Genomic DNA, 24,869 nt, shown 5'->3' on the forward strand with positions numbered 1-24,869 from the left:
ACCCTTAGTGTGTGTGTGTGTGTGTGTGTGTGTGTGTGTGTGTGTGTGTGTGTATACTGGGGATTGAACCTCTTGTTTTCCCTTGGCTTTTTTGCCTAGGCTGGTGCTTTACCACTTGAAATACACTTTCAGTACCAGGTTTTTGTTGGAGAATTAGAAATAATTGTCTCATGGATGTGACTGCCTAGGCTAGTTTAGAACTTTGGAGATCTCAGATCTTCTGAAATCTCAGATATAAGATCTTGGCCTCTAAGTAGCTAGGATTATAGGTGTGGGCCATTAGCATATATCTTAATCCTAATCCATTATCTTTTGTAAAAGCCCTAAGGAAAAGTTACAAAGATTAAGGACTTAGGAGTTGGTAGACACAATGAATACAGAATCAGCCATGTGCCAGACAGATGGGGTGCTGCGCCCTTGATAGACTCTCCCACTTGTTTTTAAATTGTGGTAGAATTTGCATAACATAAAGCATACCATTCTAATCAATAATTGTAAGTATTCAGTAAAGTGATATTATACATAGGAGTAGGTAGCCATCACCACTACTGGAATTAGAAGAGTCTATGTCTAAAACTTTCTTTTCAATCTATGTAGATTCTCCCATTCTAGATACCTAATAGGAGTGCAGTTAGTTCTTTGCTGTGTAGTTCATTTTACTTAGAGTTAAAGGCTTTAAAGGTTCATTCTTTTTTGTGGCTGAATGTAATGTTCTAATACATGGATATACCTGACATTTTGTTTATTTGTCCATCTTCTGATAGACATTTGAGCTTTTTCAATTTTTGATATTGTGAGTGTTGCTGCTATGAATATTGGTATGTGACATTCCTTGTTTAACTCCTAGGTCATATAGTAATTCTTTCTATAAAAGTTGCCCTCTTTTATACTCTCCTCAACAATGTAGGAGGTTCCAGTTTCTTCATATCCTTTTTATCACTTATTTTCTTTTTGTTAAAGTAGGTATTCTAGAAGATATAAAGTCCTTGCATATCCCTAATGACCTATTAGGCTGTACATATTATTTAAATATTGCTTTTTTGTTTAATTTTTTTTTTTTTTTTTTTTGGCCAGTCCTGGGTCTTAGACTCAGGGCCTGAGCACTGTCCCTGGCTTCTTCCCGCTCAAGGCTAGCACTCTGCCACTTGAGCCACAGCGCCACTTCTGGCCATTTTCTTGTTATGTGGTGCTGGGGAATTGAACCCAGGGCCTCATGTATACAAGGCAAGCACTCTTGCCACTAGGCCATATCCCCAGCCCTGTTTTTTGAAAAATATTCAGGTTCTTTGCCAGTTAGAGTTGTTTGTGTCATTGCTAAGTTTTAAAATCTCTTATTTACCCTGTTTGTGATTTGAAAATACTTTTTTCATTGTATGGACTATCTGTTTACTCTTGTTTTAGTGGTTTCTCTTGATTTCTTTTTTCTTGGCCAGTCCTGGGTCTTGAATTCAGGGCCTAGGCTCAGGGCTAGCACTCTACCACTTGAGTCATAGCACCACGTCCCGCGTTTTCTGTTTATGTGGAACTGAGGGCTTTATGCATGCCAGGCAAGCACTCTACTGCTAAGATACATTCCCAGCCCTTCTCTTGATTTTGTACTTACAAGATTATCTCTGTATAAAGATAACATTCTCTTCAACTCACCTTTCCTCCCATCGTACTTCTTTGGCAAGAATTTCCAATACCATGTATGTGTGGCAAGTCTCACTGATTGTAGGGGGTTACTTTTTATTGTTTTGCAGTTGATATTAGCTTACTGATGTTCATATATGGCCTTTTTGTTGATGTTGATGAAGTTCCCTTCTATTTCAAGTTTATTTAGTTTTGTTTTTTTTTTCCTGGAAGTGTCAGATATCATAAAAGACCTTCATTGCATCAGTGAGATAATGACATTCACTCCTCCCCCATTATTTTGTTAGGGTGTTGATTAATTGCTTTAATTTGATAATGTCATTCTACTCTTGCATTCTGAGGATAAGCCTCATTGGATTGAGCTTTACAATACTTTTAATATACTGAATTTGGGCTGCAAGTACTCTGTTGGAGATTTTTGCATTTCATATACACAAAGAGTATTGATTGGTCTGTAGTATTCTTTGTTCTGGTATCTTTGACTGTGCAGTTGGGATAATGCAGGCCTTATAGAATGAGGTAGGAAGTATTCACTCCTTTTCAATTTTTTTTATAAGAGCTAGTTAGCTATTGATAGCATTGATAGCAATGCTTATTGCTATCAGTCTTTAATAATTGGCTAGAATTCACTCAGTAAAATCATCAGGCCATATCCAGATGTTTTTGTTGTGTTTTCCTTGCGCGCGCGCGCGTGTGTGTGTGTGTGCGCGTGCGTGCGTGCGCGTGCGTGTACCTGTCCTGAGGCTTGAAGTCAGACCCTGAGCACTGTCCCTGGCTTTTTTTTTTTTTTTTCACTCAAGAATAGTGCTCTACCACTTGAGCCACAGCCCAACTTCTGGCTTTTTCTGTTTATGTGGTGCTGAGGAATTGAACCCAGGGCTTCATGCATGCTAGGCAAGCACTCTGCTGCTAAGCCACATTCCCATCCCTATTTATATATATATATATTTTTTTTTTGGCCAGTCCTGGGCCTTGAACTCAGGGCCTGAGCACTGTCCCTGGCTTCTTCCCGCTCAAGGCTAGCACTCTGCCACTTGAGCCACAGCGCCGCTTCTGGCCGTTTTCTGTATATGTGGTGCTGGGGAATCGAACCTAGGGCCTCGTGTATCCGAGGCAGGCACTCTTGCCACTAGGCTATATCCCCAGCCCCTATTTATATTTTTTTGAGAGACATTTTACCTATTTATATTTTTTGAGAGGCACTTTACTATTCATTCAATGCCCTTACTTATAGGTCTACTTAGATTTTGTTTCTTCCTGAGTTCTACAAATTTATAAGTTCTCAAATTGATCCAGTTTCTTGAGTTATAATAAAATTCCTACTTTCCTTTTCTAATCCTTTGCATTCCTGAAAGTCAGTCATAATATATGCTTCTCTGATTTTTAGTAACATAAGCCTTATTTTAACAAAGTTTCCAAAGAACCAAGCCCTTGTTTTTCAGTTGTCTGTATTTTTCTATTTTCTGTTTCTCCACCCTAAATTTCCTTTTTTTACTGCTAGCTTTACTTTGTTATTTTTCGTTTAGCTCCTTAAAATATGATTTATTGATACAGATGTTAACAGATATCCATTACCTTGTTATATTCTTATTTTAACCTGTAGATGCTTACAGATTCAAATTTTATTCTGTTGTGTGTGTATGTTGTGTTTCATTTGTTTCAAGATGTTTTCTAATTTCTCTTTTGAGTTTTTACTATGACCTATTGGGCCATATTTTTTTTTATGAGTGTCTCTTTTTTGTTTTATGAGTGTCTCTTTGATTTGTTTTGCTTTGTGTTGTCTATTTTGAGACAGTCTCATTACACAGCCCCTGCTGGCACCAAACTCATGATCCCCCTGCCCCAGCCTCCGAAATGCTGGGATTACAGACATACACCATTGTGCTTGGCTACCAGTGTATTTTCAAAAATTTTCCACTTACTTGTGAAATTCAGTTTTTCTTTTGCTACTGATTTCCAGCATTACTCAGTTGTGACCAGAAAAGATACTTTTATAATTTCAATTTTTTGTTATTAACCTTTAAGACTTGGTGGTCTTTACTAAAGAATGGTTCATGTGCACTTGAGAAAGACTATTGTTTTATTTTTTTGTGTGTGTGCGTGTGTGCGCTCCAGTACTGGGGCTTGAATTAAAGGCCTGTCTCTTAGCTCGCTCAAAGCCAGTGCTATACCAGTTGAGTCACAGTTCCACTTCTGGCTTTTTGGTGGTTAATGAGATAAAAAGCCTCTCAGATTTTGTCTACTGAGGCTGGCTCTGAACTGTAATTCTTAGATCTCAGCCTCCTGAATAGGTAGGATTTCAGGTGTGAGCCACCAGCACTTGACTTGGTACTAAGATTTGAAATTAGCGTGTCACTATTGCTCAGCTAGCCATCTACCACTTGAGCCATGCCTCTAGCCTGGCATTTTGTTGGTTATTTTGGAGATGGACTCTCTTAGACTTTCTCTCTGGGCTGGTTTTGAACTATGATCCTCTGGATCTCAGCTTCCTAAGTAGCTAGGATTATATATTTGCCACCCAGCCGAGAAGACTATTAACAGTAAAGAGTTCTAATTGCTTTATAGTATTGCTCAATTCTTTTGCATTTTTACTAATCTTCTGTCTGGTTCTTCATGTTATTGTAAGTGGGTTTTTTTTTTGTGTTTTTTTTTTGCCAGTCCTGGGCCTTGGACTCAGGGCCTGAGCACTGTCCCTGGCTTCTTCCCGCTCAAGGCTAGCACTCTGCCACTTGAGCCACAGCGCCACTTCTGGCCGTTTTCTGTATATGTGGTGCTGGGGAATCGAACCTAGGGCCTCGTGTATCCGAGGCAGGCACTCTTGCCACTAGGCTATATCCCCAGCCCTATTGTAAGTGGGTTGAAGTTTCCAACCATTATTGTAGAATTGTCTTTCTTTCCTTTTATTTTTTTTAATAGTTATTTATTTATTTATTTATTTATTGCCAGTCCTTGGGCTTAGACTCAGGGCCTGAGCACTGACCCTGGCTTCTTTTTCCTCAAGGCTAGTACTCTGCCTCTTGAGCCACAGCGCCACTTCTGGCCGTTTTCTGAGGAATTGAACCCAGGGCTTAATGTATACGAGGCAAGCACTCTTGCCACTAGGCCATATTCCCAGCCCCTTTTCCTTTTATTTTTAAGGGGACTTTAGTCAATTCACATTTAAAACTAATTACTGGGCCAAGCCCTTATCTGTAATTTCAGCTAGGGTAGGGTAGGTACTCTAGGATATTGTACAAAATATGGGAGGATCATGGTTCAAGGCTAGTCCAGGCAAAAGGTTGTCAAAACACTATCTTAGGGTTGGGAATGTGGCCTAGTGGCAAGAGTGCTTGCCTTGTATATATGAAGCCCAGGGTTTGATTCCCCAGCACTACATATATAGAAAATGGCCAGAAGTGGCGCTGTGGCTCAAGTGGCAGAGTGCTGGCCTTGAGCAAAAAGAAGCCAGGGACAGTGCTCAGGCCCTGAGTCCAAGGCCCAGGACTGGCAAAAAAATAAAATTAAATAAAAAATAAATTACTAAGATGTAATTGAATTATGAATGCTCTTTATTATTTCTCAGGAGCAATACCTCATTTCTCCTACAATGACTCATTTTTTTTTTTTTTTGGCCAGTCCTGGGCCTTGGACTCAGGGCCTGAGCACTGTCCCTGGCTTCTTCCCGCTCAAGGCTAGCACTCTGCCACTTGAGCCACAGCGCCGCTTCTGGCCGTTTTCTGTATATGTGGTGCTGGGGAATTGAACCTAGGGCCTCGTGTATCCGAGGCAGGCACTCTTGCCACTAGGCTATATCCCCAGCCCCACAATTTTTTTAACATACATATCACATTTAACACTGATTAGACAATTTATAGTATCAGCAACACAATTCATGATCTAATAATAAACTTCACAGACTGTCAGATCTCCCTAAGATAGGCATTTCTATGATAGTTACACTTCCATTTCCTAATATGAATGTAAAAGTTAAGGTGTTAATTTAAAGACATGATGAAAATCCCAGAGCAAACACATTGCAGCACTACTAGAATAGTGCTGTTGTGAGGTGCCCTAGATACCTACTACTGCTCAACACATCCTCCTTTGGGCAAAGCAACAACCTGGTAAGCAGCTGTAACAGGAACATGACTCAAGGTTTATTGGGCGGCACCAAAGTCATTGGTATCGGCCAGCAAGACAGTTGTTTTTACTACGTTAATCAACTCACAGCCTGCAGCTTTCTGTGTTTCACCTGTTTGAGCTCATTTGTCCTGCTACCCCTCCTGGCACAGCTGTCCACTGAATGGTCCAACTCTATTTGTCCTGAAATGTAAATAGTCCAGTCCATTAATGCAGCTCAGCTATAGGAACCATTGGCCCCTGGAGTTTTCATGGAGCTAATCTTTCTGATTCGATATGATGTGGCTAATCTTTCTCTCTCAAAGCTCTTTCTTAAGAAGAAACCCTTATACACCAACCCAAACTCACTCAATGAACCTCAAAACTTAATGCTTTATTCATTTGCTCTGCAGTTCTTGGGATTGAACCTAAGGCTTTCTGCATGTAAGACAGCCAATATATCACTGAGTTACACTGCCAGACTTTCCCTCTTTTTAGTACAATGAAATAGGGAGAACAATACTTTTATAAAGCAAGCCTACTTACAGTGAATTCTCTTAGTTTTTGTTTATTTGAAGAAAATACGTTATTCATTCCTAAGTAGCTTTGCCAGCTCCAATTCTTGGTTAACAGTGTTTTCATTCATGGCTTTTAGCTCATTATCTCAACTTGTTTCTTATCTCCGTGATTGCTGATGAAAATCAGCTGTTAAGCTAAGCAACTCATTTCCTATAGTTATTTGTCTTGGTTTTTTTATTCCTTGATCACATTTGGGACAGTTGATTTATCCTCATTTTTTTGTTTCTTCTTGCCTGTAGGAATAACATGAACCTGTTTGACAACTATTCTCATTATCTTAGCTTCCTCAGGATTGGTTCCTATCAAATTCTTATCTCCTATGAATGATCTAAATTTATCTACTTCATATGTTTTGTAAGTGTTTTGGGGGAGTTGGACATTCTTTTTTTTTTCCTTGCCAGTCAGGGCCTGGGCACCGTCCCTGAGCTTCTTTCACTCAAGGCTACCACTCTACTACTTGAGCCACAGCACCACTTCCAGCTTTTTCTGTTTATGTGGTACTGAAGAATTGAGCCCAGGGCTTCATGCATGTTAGGCAAGCACTCAACCAGTAAGCCACATTCCCAGCCCAAAAGGTGGACTTTCATGAGTATTTTTTTTCTTGTGGGAAACGGGAGTTGCTTGTTATTTGCTTTAACAGACTATTTTTAGAGCATGCATATTATTTGTGTGTGGTCATTGACATTTCTATTTCATTGCCTCTTGTGTTTCATCAGTTTAATGAAAGACTTCCTTAAATTAATAGCTTCAAAAAGAGTGAAGATGGGCTGGGAATATGGCCTAGTGGCAAGAGTGCTTGCTTGCCTCCTACACATGAAGCTCTCGGTTTGATTCCCCAGCACCACATATATGGAAAACGGCCAGAAGGAGCACTGTGGCTCAGGTGGCAGAGTGCTAGCCTTGAGCGGGAAGAAGCCAGGGACGGCGCTCAGGCCCTGAGTCCAAGGCCCAGGACTGGCAAAAAAAAAAAAAAAAGGAAAAGAGTGAAGAGAGTTTCTAAACCTTTTAATAGATTCTGCTGTCACATGCCACTGCTGCCAACAGGGTCAAAACTAAGGCAAGCATCTGGACAGTCCCTTGGACAAACGACAACACATTATCCCCACATATTGCAGAACAAGGGCTTTTCTCCCTATTCTGGACGCACCAACAGTTGCAGGAAATTGGGATGCTATTTTCAACCGTAGTGTGGCTGAGGAATTGGGAGATGTAGTTGGTTTTCATATAACTGTTTGCTTATATACCTTTCTCTTTCCCTTCCCTGCATCCCCTGCCCTCCTTTCAGTATCATACATTAGTTGTACAAGGGGAGATTTCATTGTGACATTTCTACACATGTATGCAGTGTATCCCAATCAACTTAATCCCTTCTATCACTCTCTCTCAATGCAGCTTTATTTCTTAACCATTCTACCCTAGCAACTCTTATTTTATAGTAACTAAGGACATGTTAAAGATGTGCTAATGATGTGGTTAGAGTCCAACTCTCTGGTCTAACAGGGTAAGTTGCTGAACCTCTGTGCTTTATCTGTCCAAATAGAATGTTACATAATATGTTAAAAAGTATTAATAGCTGGAAATACCAATGTTATACCAGTAGTACTTGGTATCCTATTTTATTGTTGGTAAGTATATAGTACCAACTTTTTTTTGTTAGTTGTGAGGCTTGAACTCTGGGCTTGGGCGCTGTCCCTGAGCTCTTCAGCTCAAGGCTAGTGCTCTACCACTTTGAGTGACAGCGCCACTTCCAGTTTTCTGGTGGTTTATAGATTTGGGATTTTCTTTCCCAGGCTGGCTTTGAGCTTCAATCCTCATATCTCAGCCTCCTGAGTAGCTAGGATTACAGGTGCCTGGCAGATATACCAAATATTCTTTATGTACACATTCCCCTCAACAGTTCTGTACAAATTAGCTTTATTAACAATTTTCCTGAAGTATAATTAGGCATCAAACCCAGAGCTGACTCAGGCTGTCAATAACAGCCCTTATTTCACTTTCCCTCTTATCTAAGTTAACAGTATCTAATTTCAAAGTTTTGTTTTCTTTCTTTAGGAGTCACATGCAATAGGCAAAAAGCCTGAAAATCCAGCAGACCTGATTGAAGAAGGAGAGCTTATCCTATCTGTGAATATCTTATATCCTATTATATTTCAAAAGGTCAGTAGCAAAACCTTTTGGGTTTTATGGATAATGTGAGTAATTCTCCTTACCCTTTTCTTGTTGGGGATTGAACCCAGGGTCTCAAGCATGCTAGGCAAACACTTTACCACTGAGCTACATTCTTATACCTTATTATTTTGGCATAGAGTTATTTGAACTGAAGAGTTCAAAATAAATGCAAGCATACTCTATCTGACATTTTTAGAACTGACAATCCTTATTCTTGGGTACATTTTTTTGTTGTCATTTCAGTCTGTCCTAGGGCTTGAACTAGAGGCCTGAATGCTGTCCTTGAGCGATTTTGCTCAAGGCTAGTGCTCTACCAGTTTGAGCCACAGCACCACTTTCCAGTTTTCAAGTGCTTAACTGAAGATAAGTGTCGCACAGATTTTTCCTGCCCAGACTGACTTTGAACCATGATCCTTAGCTCTCATCCTCCTGAGTAGCTAGAATTATAGGCATGAGGCACTAACACCTAGCTGGTACTTGGTGGTTTTAATTTAAAAAAAAATTTTTTTTTTCCAGTCCTGGGCTTTGAACTTGGGGCCTGAGCATTGTCCTTGGCTTCTTTTTTGCCAAAGGCTAGCACTCTGCCACTTGAGCCACAGTGTCACTTATGGCTGTTTTCTATATATGTGGTGCTGAGGAATCAAACCCAGGGCTTCATGTATAACATGAGGCAAGCACTCTTGTCACTAGGCCATATTCCCAGGCGTGGTACTTGGTTTTAATAAGGTATTTCTCTCTAACATCAGAAAGAAAGTGAGTGCTGAGTGCGCAAAGGACCGAGCTAGCTGGAAATAAATGCCCCTTTGCTGCTTGGAAAAAAAAAAAGAAAGTGAAATGTCAATCTTTCAGTCCAATAGAACTACAGGTCTAGTATTGAAATGGATAGCTAATTTCTGCATTAAAGTATATATAAATACACAGTAATTCTTTTTTTTCTTTTTTTGGCCAGTCCTGGGCCTTGGACTCAGGGCCTGAGCACAGTCCCTGGCTTCTTCCCGCTCAAGGCTAGCACTCTGCCACTTGAGCCACAGCGCCGCTTCTGGCCGTTTTCTGTATATGTGGTGCTGGGGAATCGAACCTAGGGCCTCGTGTATCCCAGGCAGGCACTCTTGCCACTAGGCTATATCCCCAGCCCTACACAGTAATTCTAATGCTATGAATTCTTGAAGATTTTTGCAAAGCAGATCACTGGTAGAGGAATAAGCTTTGCTCACCAATTAGAATACTTGGAAAATTATTGAATTAACTAAAACCAATTCTTTGATGAAGATTCATAGAATTAACAAAGAATTTCTTAGGAGTCTCAAAGTATTTCTTTCTCCCTCCCCCAAGTACTGGGTATCTAATCCAGCCTTGCACATGCATAAGAGCATGTATATTTTTTCCCCAAATAGATGTGTCCTAAGAGATCTAATTGAAGTATTTCTATAGAGATTATACTTACAAAAAAGTATTGATGAAGCATCTGGGATTATCTTATTTGATTAAGATCCCAAAACACAAATAACAACCTTTTGGGTTTTTTGTTTTCTTTTTTTGCCAGTCCTGGGCCTTGAACTCAGGGCCTGAGCACTGTCCCTGGCTTCTTTTTGCTCAAGGCTAGCACTCTACCACTTGAGCCACAGCGCCACTTCTGGCCTTTTCTATATATATGTGGTACTGAGGGATTTAACCCAGGGCTTCATATATATGAGGCAAGCACTCTTGCAGTAGGCTATATTCCCAGCCCTGAACCTTTTGGTTTTATAACCTGAAGACAGAATATGGATTGCCTGATTTCACTGATGTAAATTCCAGAAAAATTTAAAAGACAGTATTGCTAGGTGAAGTTATATTCTAAAGGCTCATAATCCTAATGTTATTTAGGATGTTATTTGATTATAAACTTTAGCTTAAACAAGAAAAGTTCTGTTGCCGGATAATTATGGGATTTAATTTAATCTGTAGAGATAACTGAGTGATGATACAGATTAATGTTATCAAATGGACGATGCTTACTAATCATTTTCTTTGTAAGAAGAGAAGGCATGCTGTACCACATAAGGCCACAGGGTGAGCACCAGTCTTGGTGCTATGGCAGAAAGCAGAGGAAAAGTCATAGACCACAACTTCTTTAGGGTATTCTACAGGAACATGGAGAAGAACAGGGTAAACAATTTAAGGCTGATTTGAATATTCCATTGGGTTTTGGAGCAACAAGTATGATTTCTGTTATCTAGCCCCTGGTTCACTTAGGTTGATTGGGTACCTAGAGCAATATTAGGTTTATAAGTGAAAGTTAAAGAAGGTGGTTTCAGATTCTGGATTCTGGAATGCAAATGAGTTATAAATATCTTTTTTTTTCTTTTTCCCCTGTGCTAGGGATTAGACTCAGGGCCTTATGCATGTAGTAGGCAAAGCCTTTACCACCAAGCTACACTTTCAGCTTAACAACATTCTTAGTCTTGTACTAGATGTGAAATAGAGAATCAGAATCTAAAAGAACAACAAAAAATAAGAACTAAATAAATACAGCATACCAGTTTCTGAAGACAATTTGTTTTGTTTTGCATTGCTGGGGATCAAACCCCAAGGCCTCATATGTGCTAGGCAAGTGTTCTACCACTGGGCTAAAACCCCAGCCCCAGGGGACAATTTATATTATGAAGGCTGGTAACTGTTTAGATCTGGTCTTGACAGGATTTATGGTTCAGCTGCTTTGTCTGTAAATGGACCCCTATTTACTGTTTAACTTTCAGCATAAAGAACATAAGCCATTCCAGACGATGCTGGTATTGGGCAGTCAAAAGCTCACAGAACTGAGAGATTCAATTTGCTGTGTCAGTGACCTCCAGATTGGTGGAGAATTCAGCAACACGCCTGACCAAGCTCCTGAGCACATTAGCAAAGTAAGGTGTTTCCCCACCCTCATAAAGGGAGTAATAATAATAAACTATGGAACTAGTTGCTACTCTAGCAGATTCATCAGTGTTCCTATGAGTGTTTCTCATGATTCCACCCAATTGCAGCTTTCCTCCCCTTTATCTCATTTGTTTCTTAAGAGTTCTATGGACTCATCTGGACAGTTGGTGTCTTCCATTGTTATACAACTTGTCCTCACTGTGGCCTTTTGCCTTGTCCTGTCTTCCCTTTTCTTTCCCTGCTCTCTTCCCTTTCCCTTTCTTTCCTCCTCCTAACCCCACCCCCCTTTTTGTGTGTGTGCTAGGGTTTAAACCTAGAGCTTTGTGTTTAAGGTATGTAGCCTTACAGTAGATTTTAACTTTACTGTTTGTTTACTCTATCCTGTTTGAAAATCTGCCTCCAGCAAAAAGGAGTCTGCATTTGTCTCAGTAGCACTTCTTCACCTCTCCTTGTGCCTAGAAGGTCCTGTCAGTACCAAGACAAGAACCAAACAAGGATATGATATATAAAACATAAAATCAGTATTTGTGGGTACTGCCTGGTGTGGCATTCTCCATGCAACAGAAAAGCTTTGGGCACTCCTTTGAAAGGAACAAAATGGTAGGTTGACTGCTTTTCACAAGTGATTCTAAGTGGAAGGACCTGACCCTTCCAAATTTCAGCAGAGGGCAAGATTTAACTGATTGCTTCCTGGTACAGTCTTGGCAGAGGATCCCAGATTTATTGGTCCACTTCAGAAGAGAGCAGTTTCTTCTAAAGATATTTGAAAAGATACTCAAAGGATGAATATAGAACTTGCACAAGAACCAACAGTATTTCCTTTCTTACTGGTTCCTTTATAATTCCACATAAATGTTAGCTGCATTTTTTCTTCTTAGTCTGACATATAATGGTGATTTCCAAGTTAACATTCCATACTACACGCCCCTTCTGCTTTAGCCACAGTGAATTTGTGGTCCATATTCTGTGCCAGAGTAGTCAGATAGGAAACCTTTTTTTTTTCCTTCCCCTATGCATCTTAGAAGTTACTCATTTCCAAACCCAGGTTAAGATCATAGTTTTTTCTTTTCTTTTCTTTTGCTTGTTTTGTTTTGTTTTTTTGCCAGACCTGGCTTGAACTCAGGGCCTGAGCACTGTCCCTGGCTTCTTTTTGCTCAAGGCTAGCACTCTGCCACTTGAGCCACAGCGCCACTTCTGGCCTTTTCTGTATATGTGGTGCTGAGGACTTGAACCCAGGGCTTCATGTACAGGAGGCAAGCACTCTACAATTAGGCCATATTCCCAGCCCCAAGATCACAATTTTTCTTAACCATTCTCTTTCTGTTTCTGGCACCTTTACATGTATTCATTTATAATACAATTGCATTATGGTGCAGTTGCATTGTCTCAGTGCTATTTGTTGTGTGTCTGTTGGTTGTGTTCTAGATTTTGTCAGTTGTGGGGCTTGAACTTAGGACCTGGGAGCTGTCCTTGAGCTCTTTTGCTCAAGGTTAGCACTCTACCACTTTGAGCCACAGAACCACTTCTTGTTTTCTGGTGACTAATTCAAGATAAGAGTCTCACACTTTCCTGCCTGGGCTGTCTATGATCTGCAATCCTCAGATCTCAGGCTCCTGAGTAGCTAGGATTATAGAAGCCACGCGTGCCCAACTTGCATATAATTTTATTGGAGTTATTTAATTTCTGATTGAATTACATGAATCTCAGGAAAATATATACATTTAAATCATACTTTAGTAATTCACACTTAGTGATTGAAATAGTAATAGGATAAAAATGCAAAGAACCACAAAAATTATATCTTTATACCTTTGTTCAAGACAATATAGTGGGTCCTATTAAATTTCAAGTAAATTTGACTTGAACATATTCTATTAAAATAGGGCAATTTTATGATAAATTTTGAAAGAATACTTTGAACATTCTGATCATTATTAGGAGTAGGCTTTCCTTCAATACCATCTCTTTTTTTGTAGGACCTATACAAGTCAGCCTTCTTTTATTTTGAAGGGACATTTTACAATGATAAAAGATACCCGGAATGCAGAGATTTGAGCAGGTATAGTTTCAAAAAATCTTCCGTTTGTAGTTCTCAAATTAGTGATAGCTCCATAAATCCTATTATTGAATTGTTGAAGATCTTTGCTAAGAAGTTATTTATAAATTTTGTATTGAGCTTGAAAATGGTATTGAATATAGCATATTGAACATTGTGTCTAAAAAAGTTAGATGTCATTGAGGCATTTTATTAATCTTTGGTTATCTAGTTGATAGTACTTTCCCTACTTGTCCTGTATATGCTGCTGCTTACCCTGGATGACCAGAGATCTGTTTGTATCTATATAAGGATATATAATATGGATATGTGTACATACATGACACTTCTTTAGTACACAAATATTAGAATCTTTCTTAATATTTTTTTGTGTGTGCTAGTCCTGGGGCTTGAACTCAGGGTCTGGGTGTTACCCCTGAGCTTTTGTGCTCAAGGCCTAGTGCTCTGCCACTGAGCCACAGTTCTACTTCTGGCTTGTGATTAATTGGAGATTAATGAACTTAACTGTTTGGGCAGGCTTTGAATCATGATCATCAGATCTCAGCCTTCTGAGTAACTAGGATTACAGGTGTGAGCCACCAGTGCTTAGCTATTAGTATCCTTTTATTTGTGCTAGTACTGGGGCTTTAACTCAGGAGCCTGTGATCTTACTTAGTAGCTTTTTCACTCAAAACTGGTGCTCTACTACTTGATCCACATCTTCCAGCTTTTTACTGGTTGATTGGAGATGAGTCTCTTGGATTTGTCTGCATGGGCTTGCTTTAACCTCAATCCTCAGATTCTAGTCTTGCCAGTAGCTAGAATGATATGCGTGAGCCATTGGCACCCAGCCTAGTATCATTTTAATGAGACCATGTTTATTAGTAATGGCCTAGCAGAGTACATATGTTTGTTTTTTTCTGATTGCTTATAATCTAGCTCCCCTTTCCCCCACCTTTTTTTTTTTTTACACTATACAGAGTTTGAACTCAGGGACTCATGGTACTAGGCAGATTCTCTGTCTTTAGCTCTTTTTAGCTTTCTTAGGTAAGGTCTCTCACTTTTTCCTGGAGCATCTCCAGATGTGATCCTCTTGTTAGCTGGGAATGTATGGACAAGCCACCTTGCCTGGATTGAGAAAAGGGTTAAAGGTCTTGCCAGCTTTTACTCCAGCTGACCACATATTGCGGTACCTCTGGTTTCTGCCTCTCAAGTAGTTGGGATTACAGACATGAACCACTGCATCCAAATTCATTATATTGTATTTATAATACCATTCTCAAACTTGGTCTCAGCTTTTTAAATTTTTAATTAAACTTTGAATTTTTAATTCACTGCTAAAGAGCTATATATAATAGCTTATGTAGTTATTAGTACTTACCATATTAGACATTGAAACTAAGAATATGAAAATACTAATCTTAGTAAGCTATGTGTAAAAAATATATTGTCTAAAATTAAATGAGAAGAGTAGCATTAGTCTACACAGCCTGTAAAAAATTATGAGTGGATAAGAATTGAAAAGGGGGGCTGGGGATATAGCCTAGCGGCAAGAGTGCCTGCCTCGGATACACGAGGCCCTAGGTTCGATTCCCCAGCACCACATATACAGAAAATGGCCAGAAGCGGCGCTGTGGCTCAAGTGGCAGAGTGCTAGCCTTGAGCAGGAAGAAGCCAGGGACAGTGCTCAGGCCCTGAGTCCAAGGCCCAGGACTGGCCCAAAAAAAAAAAAAAAAAAAAAGAATTGAAAAGGGCAGACAGTATAATTCTGAAGATAATTTTGACCTCATGAACCCCCCTCTTTGAGAATGATTTTGATAGATTAAGAAAATTCATTGTTCTTAATCCCAGAATGTCCAACCACTATGGTCTGTCAAGATGGCAGCTCTCCAATTTATTGGGTGAGCTAGATAATGTAAAATACTGTAGGCACAAACCCTTTTCAGTCATTTTTGGAGCAATGTGACATCCTTGCCTTTTTTCTCCATCTCAGAACTATCATTGAATGGTCAGAATCCCATGATAGAGGATATGGAAAATTTCAGACTGCTAGGATGGAAGATTTTACCTTCAACGACCTGAAAATTAAACTGGGCTTTCCTTACTTGTACTGTCACCAGGGAGACTGTGAACATGTTATTGTCATTACAGACATAAGGTATGTACCAGCATTTGGAACATTTTGTTATCATTTGTCATCTATTTAATATAAAAGTACAGATCGTTTTTTGAAAATAAAGTAGATCACCACTGTGTCTTGAGGCTTGGGAACAGCAAAAATATCGGCTAAGGAATAATCGATTTTTTGTATCCATTTGTATGTTTTATTGTTAATTAATATTTGAAAAATCCATAAGAAATACATTACCATTAGTAAATTATCGTTAGGTTAAATGTCAAATTTTTTTTTTTTTTTTGCCAGTCCTGGGGCTTGATTGAACTCATGGCCTGGACACTGTCCCTGGCTTCTTTATGCTTAAGGCTGGCCCTCTACTACTTGAGCCACAGCACCACTTCTGGCTTTTTCTGTTTATGTGGTGCTGAGGAATCGAACCCAGGGCTTTCATGCATGCTAGGCAAGAACTCTAGCCCTAAGCCATATTCCCAGCCCTGCAATGTCTAAATATTTTTAACAGGTATCTCTGTGTATATTAAACATCTGCTACTACTTCAGTAGTAGCAGACATCTATTTTGTATCCTATTATGGTCCTTTGTCATTTGCAACATATTCTTAGGATTTTTTTTTTTTGGGGGGGGGGAGGGGGGGCGGGCGTGCCAGTCCTGAGACTTAAACTATAGGCCTGAGCACTGTCCCTGGCTTCTTTATGCTCAAGGCTGGCCCTCTACCACTTGAGCCACAGCACCACTTCCAGCCTTTTCTGTTAGTTAGGAATCGAACCCAGGGCTTAGCCACATTCCCAGCTCCTCTTAGGATATTTTTAAGAGGTTGTGTGATGGGGGGTTTCCCTGTGTAAGTGTATGCGTGCGCATCAGTCCTGGGACTTAAACTTAAGACCCCACAACCTTACTTATATTTAGCTTTTTTGCTCAAGTTTTGGGGACTTTCTGCCTAAGTTAGCTTTGAATTTCTATCTTCAGATCTCAGCCTCCAGAATAGCTATGATTATAATGGCACCCAGCCCTCCATGCTTTAATGTATGTTGTCTGCTGTTCGGTCAGGAAATAGGAATAGGCAACCAAATTAGTGACTATGTTATATCCAACCAGAAAAATGTCTAATAAAGAGATGGGCTTGGGCTGGGAATATGGCCTAGTGGTAGAGTGCTTGCCTCGCATACATGAAGCCCTGGGTTCGATTCTCCAGCACCACATATATAGAAAAAGCCAGAAGAGGCTCTGTGGCTTAAGAGGTAGAGTGCTAGCCTTGAGCAAAAAGAAGCCAGAGACAGTGCTCAGGCCCTAAGTCCCAAAACCCAGGACTGGCAAAAAAAAAGGGAGAGAGAGAGATAGGCTTAAGTAGTAGTAGTAGTACTGCATATTTTAAACATTACTTAATCAAGTTATAAGAAAGTTGAGTAGCTAAACCTTAAAATTAATATGAGGCTTAGAAAACATTGGTCTTTAAGAAAGAGGAGGGATAGTGAGGTAAGAGTCAGAGCTTATAAACCTCATGTTCATATAAACTTTTATTTTTACACAATTTGTGCCTTTGGTTATGTTATTAAAGTTTATATGAGCTATTCTGCTTGCCTTTCTCATATTCGAGTATGCTTGACTCATGGCAAACATAAGATAGGAGCTAGCATTGTAGCTCAGAAATAGAATAAGCAAATGAATAAGCAATTCAGTATATGTGAATTCATAGTGTTGCTGAAACCAAGAGAAAAAAAACTTTAAAAGATGATCTACTATAGTGTAATAGTCTTAATTTCCTTAAGTGTCTTATAGAGGAGCCATAGTGCTATATAAACAGTATCATTCTAAGGATAAAACAGACTTTGCTGAGAAATATTTATGGGTGACTTAAAACAAGTCATTTTTATCTGGTAGGTGGATTTAATTATTAAATGCCGTTACCATGCCATATTACCATTGAAAGTTTTATTTTATTTTTTTTTGCCAGTCCTGGTGCTTGGACTCAGGGCTTGAGCACTGTCCTTGGCTTCTTTTTGCCCAAGGCTAGCACTCTTGAGCCACAGCTCCACTTCCAGCTTTTTCTGTGCATGCGGTGCTAAGGAATCGAACCCAGGGCTTCATGCATGCTAGGAAAGCACCCAACCGCTAAGCCACATTCCCAGCCCCAGTTTAGTCATTTTTTATGGTTAAGTGACATAGCAAGACAGGAAGGCTTAATCTGTAGACTAGACTGGCTTCTTGAACTCCTTTGTCCTTCTCTTGTAGCTTCCTGAGTGTGACTGCTACATTTTCTTCCAAAAAAAAAAAAGTGTTAGAACAAGAGACCTTTAGGCTAATATATATTGGCACATCATGATTTAAGGAATTTGTCTGAAGCTGTGCAGCTAGTGACAGAGTGAAGACTGATTCCCACTTTTTACATAGTCTTTAATTTTTTTAATTGATATTATAAATGAAATACAGAGGGATTGCTTTTTATATAGTTTCTTACAATTAAATGCTACAGCTGGGTACCTGTGGCTCACATCTGTAATCCTAGCTGCTTAGGAGATTGAGATCTGAGGATCATGGTTCAAAGCCATTCTGGGTAGAAAATTCCCCCTGAGACTCTTATCTCCAATTAATTACTCAAAAAACTATAAGTAGCACTGGGCTCAAAGTGGTAATTTGCTGGCCTTGAGCAAAAGAGCTCAGAGACAGAGCCCAGGCTCAGAGTTCAAGCCCCATAACCAAAAAACAAAACAAACCCAAAACTTAATGTTTCATAATTGTGACACCTAAAACTAAAATCCCACCAATTCATGTTATACCAGAAGTAACAGTAATAGTTAGGGAAAAAAAGAAGAGCCAAGTTGATAACCATTTAAGCTAGGAAAAACATTACTGAGTAGTCTAGCTCAAACTATGTTCCACAAGTAAAGGTGCTGAGTGTTAAAGCACGGATTCTCTGATGGAATACATTGAAGAACTGCTGTATACAGAAGGGTAACAATATTTTTTAGCATGAGGGATCTGCAAACTCACATGAAAATATTTTACATAATCCAAAATATTCTTGGGAGAAAGTATTTAGTGTAACAGTTCAAACTTGGTATAATAACAAGTCAGTTTAGTTAAATCTTTTGTAACTAAAACTTGAAAATAGAATCTATGTTCCTAGTATTGAAGTGTACATACTTAATGTTTAATATATCATAAAAGGTCTGTAATAAAATATTTTCCATGTTTTCTCACAAATGAAAGGCTTGTGCATCATGATGACTGCTTGGATAGGAAACTTTATCCCCTTCTTATCAAAAAGCACTGGCTGTGGACCAGAAAATGTTTTGTGTGTAAAATGTACACAGCTAGGTGAGTGATACCTATTTTTTTTTTTTGGTCTCTGAATATTGACTTTTAGTAATTAAGTACCTTGAACATGTTTTCCATTTAGTATTCAAGAAATTTTGCCTCAAGATTGTAAACAGCTTTATCTAATAGAGAAAGCATAAGCATTAGTCTGTTAGGTTAAAATTAGCATTTTGTTTATACTGATTGAACCCAGGGTCTCCCACATGCTGATCCACCCATATCCTACCACTGAGCTGAGCTTTACCCCAGTAGCATCTTTTTCTTTCTTTCTGTTCTAGTCCTGGGGCTGGAACAAACTCAGTGTCTGGGCACTGTCCCTGAGCTTTTTTCCACTTCTAGCTTTTTGTTACTTGGAGGTAAGAGTCTCACAGACTTTCTTGCCAGGGTTGGCTTCAAACCACGATCCTCACTCCGATCTCAGCTTCTTGAGTAGCTAGGACTGCAGGCATGAATAACTGGTGCCTGGCTCCCAGGAGCATCTTTTAAGTGATAGACAAACACACACTTCAGGATCGAAACAATACCTAGGCAGTCTCTTGCCCAGAGTTTCCAAAACCATCTCCACCATACAGCCTTTTCTTCGTGGAAAGATAGTATTATCACATCCAATGAGGTTGGCTGAGGCAAGGCTAGCCTTAGGCAACTTAAGACCCTGCTTCAGATTTTTTTTTAAAGGGTGTGTTTCTGTGGTAGAATACTTAACATGCAGAGTCTCTGGGTTTGAATCTCAATACTGCCCTAAATGTAGTATTTATGTGATCCTGTATACCTATATATTAAGTATTTATTACTGTAGATGTGTGAAAAGTTTTGAAACTATTTAGAGCAATAGAAAATAATTTAGTGTTTTCATTTGTCCTTGGGTTAAGGAGAAATAGAAAACAGCAATCACAATCTTAGCTAATTGGCAGGCAGAGATCTGGGGGATGATCACAGTTCATAGCCAACCAAGGCATAAAATTTGAGATTCCATCTCAATCAAGAGCTGGAGAGATGACATGTACCTGTTATCCCAACATTGAGGGGAAACAAGTAGGATGATTGCAGTTCAGGCTGGCCTGAGCATAAAGTGAGATCCTCTCTTGAAAATAACTAACACTGAAGCAGTAAAGCACCTGCTTCACATGCCTGAAACTTTTGAGTTCATTACTGCCTCCTCCAAAAGAAAAGCGTGTTATCAGTTGAAATTAAAATGAAAGGGTATTAAAAAGCAAACATTCTAGAATACGAAACTGATATTTGGTCTACTGTCACTGTCTTGGGCATCTCAGTTGAGTAATGTTGCCCATATTCCCATTTATAAACACTCCATTGCAGTGTTTTATCATCATTTCTAAGTTATGACACATGCTTTCAAATTAGCCAATACTATATTTTAAAACAGTTTAAAAACAATTTAGTGCTTGCCTTGGTAGCATGTATAATAAACTAACCCTGAGCAAGAGTGATATGCAGATTTATTTATGAATTGTTCCTTTTAATACTACAATGAGTGTCTACAATGATTGGTTACATTTCAAATTACATTACAAATTCAAATTCATTACATTCAAATTGGAAGGCTCTCAGAGCTCAGAACTGATAAATGGTTGAGATACAAATGCTTTATCTTAGTTACCCGTTGTATACATGTAGTAGGTCACTGTACTGTCTATATAAACATGGAAGAATTAAAAATAAAAATTAGGGGCTGGGAATATGGCCTGGTGGCAAGAGTGCTTGCCTCGTATACATGAACCCCTGGGTTCGATTCCTCAGAACCACATATACAGAAAATGGCCAGACGTTGCACTGTGACTCAAGTGGCAGAGTGCTATAGCCTTGAACAAAAAAAAGAAGCCAGGGACAGTGCTCAGGCCCTGAGTCCAAGCCAAAATAATAATAATAATAAATAATAATAATAAAAATTAGTAGCCGGGAATGGTGACACATAAGTCTCACCACTTGGGAAACTGCAGCAAGGTGATCCTGATTTCAAGGCTAACTTTGGCTGCAGAGCAAGACTTTGTCCCCTAAAACAAAGCAAAAGAGCATATAGCTAAGTTAAGGAAATGTATATAAAGCTAACCATGTAGAAAACATGGTTTTCAAATGGCCTGTTAAGAGAAAGTGACTGTGTCAGCTGGACAAGTATGCTAGAGTACATGTATGATCCTTTCCTCTATATCTTTAGTTTCCTCTACTTATCATTAAAGGAAACCTTTGAGAAACAGTATCCTCATTGTTAGGTGACTCTTTGATTTGGAGAGATAGCATTTATGTAAACTAATTATAGTGGGAATGTTACATTTATATATTATATCATGCTGTAGTATTAAAAAATTACAATGATGTACACCTCTTTTTTTAAAAAAAACTACAGGTGGGTGACGAACAATGACAGTTTTGCACCAGAGGATCCATGTTTCTTTTGTGATGTTTGCTTCCGAATGCTCCACTATGATTCAGAAGGAAACAAACTGGGTGAATTCCTAGCTTATCCTTATGTTGATCCTGGAACCTTTAATTAAGAATACAAAAAAAAATAAGTTTTCTCTCAATCTATTGCTTGCCTGTTTTGTATCCTGAATATTTTGGAGTTTTTTTTGGGGGGGGCAGTAACTGCTAAGGATATAATATGACTAATGATACATCAGGTATCAGAAGTATTTTTAAACCTTTTTGAACAATTTTTTTGGGGGGGGAAGGGGAACTGGTCCTGGGGCTTGAACTCTGGACCTGCATATTGTTCCTGCACTTCTTTTGCTCAAGGCCAGAGCTCTACCACTTGAGCCACAGCACCACTCTCTGGCTTTTTTGAGTTGTTTATTGGAAATAAGTCTCACAGTTTCCTGCCCAGGCTGGCTTCAAATCACGATCCTCAGATCTCAGCCTCCTGAGTAGCCCCCGTCTCTGAGGAATTTGAGAGAGCTACACCTTCTACCATGAAGCTTCCAAGGTAAAGATCTTTCAAATATCTGTAGGGAGAAGTTAAAAATGAGCAAATTATTTCATAAATACAAAATTATAATGTAATTTTATAATAGGTTCTTGTGATAGGTTTTTAATAGAGAGAAATAAAGTTTGCAAGACTTTGATGCTAGTCCTGAGGCTTGAATGCACTGTCTAGGCTCTGTCCCTGAGCTGTTTTGCTGAAGGCTAGCACTCGAACACTTGAGCCACAGCTCTACTTAAGCATTTTGTTTTTTGTTTTTTGGGTTTTTTTTTGCAGCTAATTGAAGATAATGATGACTTTGAACCTAGATCTTCAGATCTCAGCCTCCAGTAGCTAGGATTATAGGCAGGAACCACTGGCACCTGGCTACAAGAAATGCTTAATGAGGCTATCTGCATGAATTACCAATGAAAAATGATTTTGACACATACACTTCACAGTAGTATTTAAAATGAGGTATTCCTTGGAAAAAACGGTTTATATACTACCATGGAGACATGCAGGGGGAGTTTTGTGGATTGCTACTTCTAGCTCACTCATTCTTGGGCAGTAGTGTTGTTAGATATTCAAGTAAGCAAAAAACGTTAAATAAGCAAAAAGAAAAGTTTTCTGGCCTAGCTCCTTCATTCTTTTGGGTCCCTTTTATAATAGTTACTCCTTTTTGTCATTCAAAAGGGACTAAATTCCTTGATCAAAATCTTGTGGAGACCCTTTTGGTTATAAAATTTAGTATATTGTCAAATAGATTTTAAGTGTTCAAGTCTCACTTTTTCTCTTCTAGGTTTACATCCAACTGAATTTCTTATTTCTCTGAATGGCTAAGAACATTTTAGCATGTAAATAAAAAAAAATCACGAAGCCTGTTTAAAAGATTGACAGTGAAGGTGTTTTCATGGCCTCAGATATCAACATCCAATGAAGTTGGTTGATAAGGAGATGACAAGTTCCTGTTTCTGGTATGTCTAGGGGTGCTCACATTCACATTTAGCACAGAGGATCAGACACCCCTCCATGGCTGCCTTATGTTGTGCCTAAATTTTTACATTCTTGACCTCAATGGTGTTAACATTGATTCTGTTGGAAAAATCATAGCTTTAAGACGAATTGAGTGACTTACCTGAGCCCTATAAGTCTACTGGCAAAAAATACTTTTGATTCCTTTATTATGATTATATTTCTTATACCTTTTGCAATAATGTAGGAAGGCTTGGCTTACTTTTGACTCAGTTTCACTTCTTAACAGATTAACCCACTTAGTAAAGACAGACATCAGATAAAACATTACTGTACTATAACTTTTTTATGATTTATTGAGAATCTAGTTCTGCTATCTTTGGATTAACATTGTCACCGAAGACTCAGATACCTATTTCCTGACAAAACTTGAGGATCAAGTTTTTTTTGGCCCAGTCTGTTACTGATCATTTATGGCAGTTGGTATCCCTACCAAGTTCATGTCAAAACAATTTCCTAATTGTGTACATTCTGGAACTATAAAATCCCTGAAGTAAGACAATTTTATTGAAATGCCACCTTCAGTAAACACACAATGGCTTTTACATGAATTTATCAATAAATACTCTTCAGTTAGAAATTAGTTCTTTATGTAACAAATAGTGAGTGGGTGCACATGCAAAAGACCACTGTACAGAAAAACAAGTTATTCCCTTAAACATCACTCTCAAACTTCAGAATCCTTCAATTAGATATTGACAGTTTTACTGAGGAAATGGTCAATCATCTCTAACATCATTGTTAGAGAATTACATGACACAAATATAAACACATTTCCTCCTAATAGTAGATTCTTCATTTCTTAAGGGCTTAAAGATATAGGTTTGCCATTTCCAAAACATAAAGAAACTTCATTAATAAGTGCTAAAAGAGCTGTAGAAACCTTTGTTCCGGAACAAGATTACACGGCAGGTCTCACCTTGTCCTAACATCTGAAACAGGTAAGTTAGTGTAAGTAGGAACTATATCACTGAGTAGGCAAAAATGGGCAACAGCCAGTGCCTGTGGCTCGTGCCTCTTATCCTAGAGACTGAAATCTGAGGATCACAGTTCAAAGCCCAGGCAGGAAAGTCCGTGAGACTCATCTCCAATTAACCACCAGAAAACTGGAAGTGGTGCTGTGGTTCAAGTGGTAGAGCTCTAGCCTTGAGCTGAAAAGCTCTGGGACAGTGTCCAGAGTTCAAGCCCATGACCAACAAAAGAAACAGGGAACATAAACTTGTGCGGCTTAAAAAGGTACTCTGGTCAAATTATTTTTACATACAAGCTTCCAATCGGGCTCTCTGAATCCAGAGGTACATCTGAAATTTCTCCACACTGCTGAGAAAATGTTCAACTGTTCTTTCTCTTCAAAATGTTTTCCAGCGATTAAAAACAAAAGCACAGGGCTGGGGATATAGCCTAGTGGCAAGAGTGCCTGCCTCGGATACACGAGGCCCTAGGTTCGATTCCCCAGCACCACATATACAGAAAACGGCCAGAAGCGGCGCTGTGGCTCAAGTGGCGGAGTGCTAGCCTTGAGCGGGAAGAAGCCAGGGACAGTGCTCAGGCCCTGAGTCCAAGGCCCAGGACTGGCCAAAAAAAAAAAGAAAGAAAGCTTAAAAAAACAAAAGCACAAAACAAGCTGGGCACTGGTGACTCTCACCTGTAATCCTACTCACAAGGCCGAAATCTGAAGATTATTTCAACAAAATCTCAGTCCCTGAGCTTTTTTGCCCAAGGCTAGAACTCTACCACTTGAGCCACAACAGCTCTACTTGCAGCTTTTTTGGTGCTTAACAAGAAAGATGAGTCTCTTGGACTTTCCTACCTCAGCTAGCTTCAACCTGTGATCCTCAGATCTCAGCCTCCTGATTGGGTAGGATTATAGGCATGAGCCACGGGTACTTGGCTCTCTCGTGACGTTTTGACCGTACATAACAAATTTATTTGGAGGGGGGCAGTCATAGGGCTTGAACTCGGGCCCTAGTCACTTGTCCCTGCGCGCTATAGTACTCAAGGCTAAGGCTCTACCACTTTGAACCACAGTATCAACTTCTAGTTTTCCAGTAGTTAAC

At 39.2% G+C, this 24,869-nt stretch overlaps 1 protein-coding gene and 1 long non-coding RNA gene across 2 annotated transcripts in view; one reads left to right on the plus strand and one right to left on the minus strand.

The window, feature by feature from the left end:
• Snapc3 (small nuclear RNA activating complex polypeptide 3) overlaps positions 1–21,564 on the plus strand; it is a 31,937-nt gene extending 10,373 nt beyond the window's left edge. The window contains exons 4-9 of the mRNA XM_048352493.1: positions 8,362–8,466; positions 11,217–11,366; positions 13,356–13,438; positions 15,408–15,572; positions 18,756–18,863; positions 21,226–21,564. Coding sequence (XP_048208450.1) covers positions 8,362–8,466; positions 11,217–11,366; positions 13,356–13,438; positions 15,408–15,572; positions 18,756–18,863; positions 21,226–21,373 — 759 coding nt within the window. The 3' untranslated portion in view covers positions 21,374–21,564. The remainder of the gene's footprint in view (positions 1–8,361; positions 8,467–11,216; positions 11,367–13,355; positions 13,439–15,407; positions 15,573–18,755; positions 18,864–21,225) is intronic.
• Positions 21,565–22,462: 898 nt separating this feature from the next.
• On the minus strand, positions 22,463–23,859 carry LOC125356196. The gene is made up of 2 exons (XR_007211836.1): positions 22,866–23,859; positions 22,463–22,496 (listed from the first exon to the last, which is right to left on the minus strand). It is a non-coding gene; the product is annotated as an uncharacterized LOC125356196 (long non-coding RNA).
• Between the last annotated feature and the right edge of the window lie 1,010 nt (positions 23,860–24,869).

Source organism: Perognathus longimembris, chromosome 1 (genome assembly GCF_023159225.1).
Source record: "Perognathus longimembris pacificus isolate PPM17 chromosome 1, ASM2315922v1, whole genome shotgun sequence".
In the NCBI taxonomy this organism is placed as follows: domain Eukaryota; kingdom Metazoa; phylum Chordata; class Mammalia; order Rodentia; family Heteromyidae; genus Perognathus; species Perognathus longimembris.